Source organism: Oncorhynchus keta, unplaced genomic scaffold (assembly GCF_023373465.1).
Source record: "Oncorhynchus keta strain PuntledgeMale-10-30-2019 unplaced genomic scaffold, Oket_V2 Un_contig_7986_pilon_pilon, whole genome shotgun sequence".
Lineage (NCBI taxonomy): Eukaryota > Metazoa > Chordata > Actinopteri > Salmoniformes > Salmonidae > Oncorhynchus > Oncorhynchus keta.
The window spans coordinates 121,752-128,856 of NW_026289793.1; the positions used below are offsets into that span (position 1 = coordinate 121,752).

Below are 7,105 nucleotides of genomic sequence, written 5' to 3' on the forward strand. Positions count from 1 at the left end.
AAACAGTTTCACCATATTAAAACGAGAGTTCACGTAACAGGGTTGACCTTAAAAAGATGGACAGATGTAAATTAATCACAGTAAATAAATACAAATCTTCAGAAATGACTTTGTCGAAACAACAAAAGAACTAGGGCTGTTTCAATGATGGTGAAAACGTGGAGAAATGTTGGGATAAGTGGGTTAAACATTTTCCAGAAGTCACGGTCAAAATGCTGAATTGTGGCATTTTAGAAAGTCTTTATTCAAAAGAAAAATTGTACTGAAAATATCAAAGGTACTCTGTGAGTATTACGACTACTGAACAGACATCTGTGAGTATTACGACTACTGAACAGACATCTGTGAGTATTACGACTACTGAACAGACATCTGTGAGTATTACGACTACTGAACAGACATCTGTGAGTATTACGACTACTGAACAGACATCTGTGAGTATTACGACTACTGAACAGACATCTGTGAGTATTAGGACTACTGAACAGACATCTGTGAGTATTACGACTACTGAACAGACATCTGTGAGTATTACGACTACTGAACAGACATCTGTGAGTATTACGACTACTGAACAGACATCTGTGAGTATTACGACTACTGAACAGACATCTGTGAGTATTACGACTACTGAACAGACATCTGTGAGTATGACCACTACTGAACAGACATCTGTGAGTATTACCACTACTGAACAGACATCTGTGAGTATTACCACTACTGAACAGACATCTGTGAGTATTACCACTACTGAACAGACATCTGTGAGTATTACCACTACTGAACAGACATCTGTGAGTATTACCACTACTGAACAGACATCTGTGAGTATTACCACTACTGAACAGACATCTGTGATCTGTCAATATGATCCTGACATTGACTTTATTTATGAAGGCCTAGCTATCATGAAGTGAGATTATTGAGATTAAAAATCTGTTTTACAACAGAGATTATCTAAATCTGAGTTACCAGTAAAATATGAGGAAAATATCATTCACTTCAGTAGAACACTTGGTAATCTTTCCTCCTACCTTCCCGCTCAGGAACACACAGGCGCTCACGTTGGCTCCTACATTGCCATGCTTAAGGACATTGTTTGTGACCGGGCAAGGTATTGACGTCGTAATCCTCTCCGTCAAGACGCCTAACACTGCCCTGGGATTCGCACGGGTCTGCTTGATCACAGGATGGGACATGTCCAGAACTCTGCAGGAGGGACACATTTTTTGTCATATTTCATAGAAATCTGGAAACACTGGAAAGCTACTTTAAAAGTAAACAAATGGATGTACCTTTAAACTAAGCTAGTAGTGAAAACAGTGAGGAGGTAGTTTAAGTTTAAGGAAGTTGCTAAACCAGTACAGTTCCACTTCTTTCTTGTCTGAAATCACTTCAACCTGAAAATGTCCTTTTTACACAAAAGACCTGACTGATGTCATTGCAACCAGTTTTGCTCGCTGGTCTTGGGTCTTCGACTACTTGGGAAGGTGAGCTGTAGGATCTATTATGACTGTATTATGAGTGTTATGACTGTTATGACTGTATAATGACTGTAAAGACTATATATTACTGTTATGACTGTATTAATACTATGTTGACCGTTATGACTGTATCTTGACTGTATATGACTGTATTATGGCTGTATAATGACTGTATTATGACTGTATTATGACTGTATTATGACTGTATATGAATGAAAATGATTTTATTATGACTCTTATGACTGTATTATGTCTATTATGAGTGTATATGACTGTATTGTGACTATTATGACTGTATAATGACTGCAATATGACTGTATTGTGACTATTATGACTATATTATGACGTAGTATGACTATTATGACTATATTATGACTGTATTATGACTGTGTTCTGACTATATATATATGACTATATTATGACTATTATGACTGTGTATGACTATTATGACTATATTATGACTATTATGACTGTTTTATGACTATTATGACTATATTAGGATGTAATATGACTGTATTATGACTATTATGACTGTATTATGACTATTATGACTGTATTGTGACTATTATGACTTGGTATGGCTGTATTATGACTGTGTTGTGACTATTATGACTGTATATGACTGTGTTGTGACTATTATGATTTTATTCGACTGTATTGTGACTATTATGACTGTATTATGACTGTATATGACCATATTATGACTGTATTATGACTGTATTATGAATGTATTGTGACTATTATGACTGTATAATGATGTAGTATGACAATTATGACTGCAATATGACTGCATATGACTTGGTATGACTGTATTATGGCTGTATTATTACGCATTATGACTGTGCTATGACTATTATGACTGTATTATGACTATATTAGGATGTATTATGATTGTATTATGACTATTAGGATGTATTATGACTATTATGACTGTGTTATGACTATTATGACTGTATTATGACGTATTATGATGTATTATGACTATTATGACTGTATTATGACTATTATGACTGTATTATGACGTATTATGACTGTGTTATGACTATTATGACTGTATTATGACGGTATTGTGACTATTATGACTGTATTATGACTATTATGACTGTATTATGACTATTATGACTATATAAGACCATATTATGACTGTATATGAATGTATTATGACTATTATGACTGTATTATGACTGTTATGACTGTATTATGACTGTTATGACTGTATTATGACTGTATTATGACTATATTATGACTTATGACTGTATTATGACTGTTATGACTGTATTATGACTGTTATGACTGTATTATGACTGTTATGACTGTATTATGACTATATTATGACTTATGACTGTATGACTGTATTGAGACTAGTATGACTATATATGAGTATATTACGACGTAGTATGACTATTCGGACTGTATGATGACTGTATATGATTGTATTATGACGTATTATGACTATATTATGATGTATTGTGATGTATTATGACTGTATTATGATGTATTGTGATGTATTATGATGTATTATGACTGTATTATGATGTATTATGATGTATTATGACTGTATTATGATGTATTATGACTGTATTATGATGTATTATGACTGTATTATGACTGTATTGTGATGTATTATGACTGTATTGAACATATGTATAGTATAGGGTAACTCACCTGTTTTTTGAGTAGTTGTGTAAGTCCTTCACATCAACCTTCTCTTTGTTCAGGCTGCCAAGGGACAGCTTCTGTTTGGTGGACCATTTCCCTCCCACGGTCAGGTTGAAATCAGCCAACTTTGCCTCCAAGTTTCCATCTGCATTCATTTCTTTCTTGTCACCAAATGTCCCACTGTAGTCCACAAAGTCAGACTCCTTGACAGCTGAGGGAAAGTTCAACAGTTGAATGGACTCTATGCTATTATACCACAGCACATATGTATAACAGACACATCCATGACATTAGCATTTTCCTATTCTGCTCAGAAAAACAAGAGTAGGATAAATATTTAAATCAATGGTCAGATATTTTACAACAACAACAACCCATAGTTATGCGTCACTAGCAGGATGCTCTGGTGCTTACTTGGGCTTAAAGGTGTGTTTCCAGGCTCTCCAGGCTCCAGAACATCACCGAGGGTAAAGCCAGGGGACTGGTATTTGGGTTCCTGCCAGAAGCATCTGTGCCTGGTCTTGACAATGAGTGATCGGAGATTCAGTTTGTCTGTGTCGTTCAGACTGGACACAGGGATCAGGTGTCCCTCATGATCTGTGTCCTTCACAAAGGCTTTTGTGGCTTTGGCAAACATCTGCGAGATGGTGATGGATCGTGTTTCTGGCTGCAGCAGATGACAAAGACACAAATGACAAAGATGTCTAAGAAACAAAACTAAGATGAACACATGAACACTCAATACAACAGCTTCAGAAGAGCATTCTAAATACATTTCACAGTTGTCAAGACACTCAATAATGCAAATCTCTTTGAAAGGTTCACTTTCCCTGGGAAAAGAGTGGATCAGAACAGAGTAGCATTGCTTTTGACATGACAGGAAACAGGATATAAACACAAACAGGATAGAATTTCAGTCAAAAACATTGGATGGTTCAAGGCTATCCATAGCATGCTGTAGATTTTTCTTCATTTTTATATCGCAAAAATCAGCTTTTAGTATTCTTCTCTGGGTCCTTTTGACATTGATAAATTGTAAAGATACAGTTTGTTATTAAGAATTACATACTAGAATGTCTAAAATGCAGGGTGCAGGGAAATGGCTGTCGTCCATGTTTATGCTCTTGGTACATGCCAAGTTACTGCTTCTGAATACTTTTTGTGACCAAGCAAGGTAGTGATGTCATAATCCTCTCCGTCAAGATGCCTAACACTGCCCTGGGACTCACGCGGGTCTGCTTGATCACAGGATGGGACATGTCCAGAACTCTGCAGGAGGTACTCATTATAATCTGAGCCCTGACATTAGCCCTGTACAAACTTAAATGAGAATGCCACCACTTTTTAACCTCATAATCTAACATTCCTAATAGATAATTTGCTGAATACCTGACACCTAAATTAGGATTTCAAGTCAGGAACAATTTTTTATTAACATTCAACAGAAAGCAAACAACCTAACGTTCACTGGTAATGAAAGTTGTAGTTATGCTCTGACAACAAAGGGTCTAAAATAAACCAGCAGAGGAAACTAAAATAACCACACTTCTTACCCTTTACTTTGAGAGTTGAAAATAGTTAGATCTTTATTCAAATAAGCAATGAACAGATACTGTAAGATTAGATAAGATGCAAGATAACGCCTTTGAATTTGGCTTATCTACCAAATGAGTGGTTGAAAATATCAGTCCAACTTCCGTTACTAGTGAACTCACAGACTTGACACTAAGGCTTTGTGCTAACCACAGAAGTATAGCCTACCACTTTAGACAGCCTAAATCTGTGGTTATGCATGTGCGACTACACCCAGTCACATAAATCTACACTCGTAGAAAGAAAATTCCAAACGGGTTCTACAGGCTGTCACCATAGAACCCTTTTTAGTGCCAGGTAGAACCATTTTGGGTTCCATGTAGAACCTTCTGTAGAAAGGCTTCTACATGGAACCCTAAAACTGTCCCACTGGGAATCAAAAGGGTTCTACCTGAAACAAACAAGGGTTCTTCAAAGGGTTATCCTATGGAGACAGCCGAAGAACCCTTTTAGGTTCTAGATAGCATCTTTTTCTGTGTGTGGCTAAACTTCCAACATTCTAATATCAATGATGGCACAGCTATCCAACACATATATGTATCCAAAACATAACCTGAAAGAGCAGTATTTCATTGTAGTATTTCATAACCTGCAAGAGCTTCAATACTTACAGTTTTTCACAGTTTCTTCCTTCAGGTCCTTTGAGTCTGACAATTATTGACTTCAATCACTGTGTAACATCATGGGTAACTCTGGGCATCGGCTTTCAGTTGAAAAAAATGCACCCTCTTTTGGTACTTTAAACCAGCACAGCAGCTTTCACCGATCATATAGTGTGTGTTTATAAAGATGCTACTTTTCTTTTTAAACGTCCTCTTCCACATATATAAGACGGTAACTTACTTGTCTTTGTTAAGTAACCCTTTTACTTCCACTTCCTCTTTCTTCAGTCTCACTTCCTCTTTCTTCAAAGGACGACTCGAGTGTGGAAGACGTGTTCAGTCCCAGAATTAAAGTTTAAATCCACTGCATCTGCCACCAATTGTGTCCCCATGTCTACGCTGGCTTCTCCGCTGTCACAAAATGTCCCACTGTGGTCCACAATGTCACTCTCCTCTCCAGCTGAGGGAAAGTTCACCGTGAACATGGACTCTATTATGCCACAAAACACCTATCTGTAACAGCCACATCCATGACATGATCATTTTCATCATCTATTCAGACATAGACGAACATCAATAATACAATCAAATATCTTTCACAAAAACAACAATGACACAGGAGATGCATTCCAAATGGCCCCATAGTTTGAGTTTCTACCCACATAGTTTGAGTTACTACTCCCATAGTTTGAGTTACTACCCCCATAGTTTGAGTTACTACCCCCATAGTTTGAGTTACTACCCCCATAGTTTGAGTTACTACCCCCATAGTTTGAGTTACTACCCCATAGTTTGAGTTACTACCCCCATAGTTTGAGTTTGCTACCCAAATATCTGGGACACTGTTGAGTAAGAGCACCTCCCCCAGCTGCCCACTGCACTGAGGTTACTCATTACTGATAAATCCATGATTAATGAAAACTTCAATAAGCACGGTACATGAAATTCCGGAAGGAAAACAACAACAGCTCCGCCCCGTGAAGTTCCTTACAAGCCCATCTGGTTAACACCAAATCCAGATAGCAGATATACTGAAAATCAAAACCCCCGAAATAGCTTGACACTCTGGACCCGCTATTTCTTCTATCTGCCCCATAACCCCTATTACCAGCCTGTTCTACCCCTCTTTCCGTCTGAGATCCCCAAGGAGTTTGCCGCAGTCCCCAAGTGGACCCAAACTGTTACCTATATCCATCCTGCCCATATCTTGAGTTTCGAAAGCCCCAAGTTTGAATCTCCCCATCTGGTTTGTCACGGGTGCACCTAGCCACACTCAAGGTACAATGATTTGAGTTTCTACCCACATAGTTTGAGTTTCTACCCCCATAGTTTGAGTTACTACCCTCGGTTTTTCGGATAGTTTGAGTTACTACAGACATAGTTCAGTGAGTTAGAGGGCCCCCATAGTTTGGGAGTTACTACCCCGACTCTTTTCTCATAGTTTGAGTTCCACCCCACCATTCATAGTTTGAGTTACTACCCCCATAAAAGTTTGAGTTACTCACCCCCATAGTTTGAGTTACAAACATTTACATTTACATTTAAGTCCAGACGCTCTTATCCAAAGCGACTTACAAACAAAAACACAAGATACAATGGTGCAAACACATCTACAAAATGACACTCTACCAGTGGATGTTTCAGCCACTTGCATCTAAATCTTGTTTGGGGCCAGACCCACTGGCTCCAGGTCATCTACAAGTCCATGAGAAGGAGTTACTGGTTACCCATCCGTAGCAGGTTAGTTACTATCCTAGGTATTCCTGA

General features: G+C 37.8%; 1 protein-coding gene across 13 annotated transcripts in view; it reads right to left on the reverse strand.

Moving 5' to 3' along the window:
- LOC118380690 (gasdermin-E-like) overlaps positions 1-5,702 on the reverse strand; it is a 68,109-nt gene extending 62,407 nt beyond the window's left edge. For 10 of the 13 annotated variants that reach the window (XM_052512107.1, XM_052512108.1, XM_052512103.1 and 7 more), the window contains exons 1-4: positions 5,348-5,573; positions 3,558-3,810; positions 3,150-3,354; positions 1,035-1,209 (exon numbers count right to left, since the gene is read on the reverse strand). In XM_052512107.1, coding sequence (XP_052368067.1) covers positions 1,035-1,209; positions 3,150-3,354; positions 3,558-3,780 — 603 coding nt within the window. In that variant the 5' untranslated portion in view covers positions 3,781-3,810; positions 5,348-5,573. The other 3 variants (XM_052512109.1, XM_052512100.1, XM_052512105.1) reach the window with 3 other exon arrangements.
- Between the last annotated feature and the right edge of the window lie 1,403 nt (positions 5,703-7,105).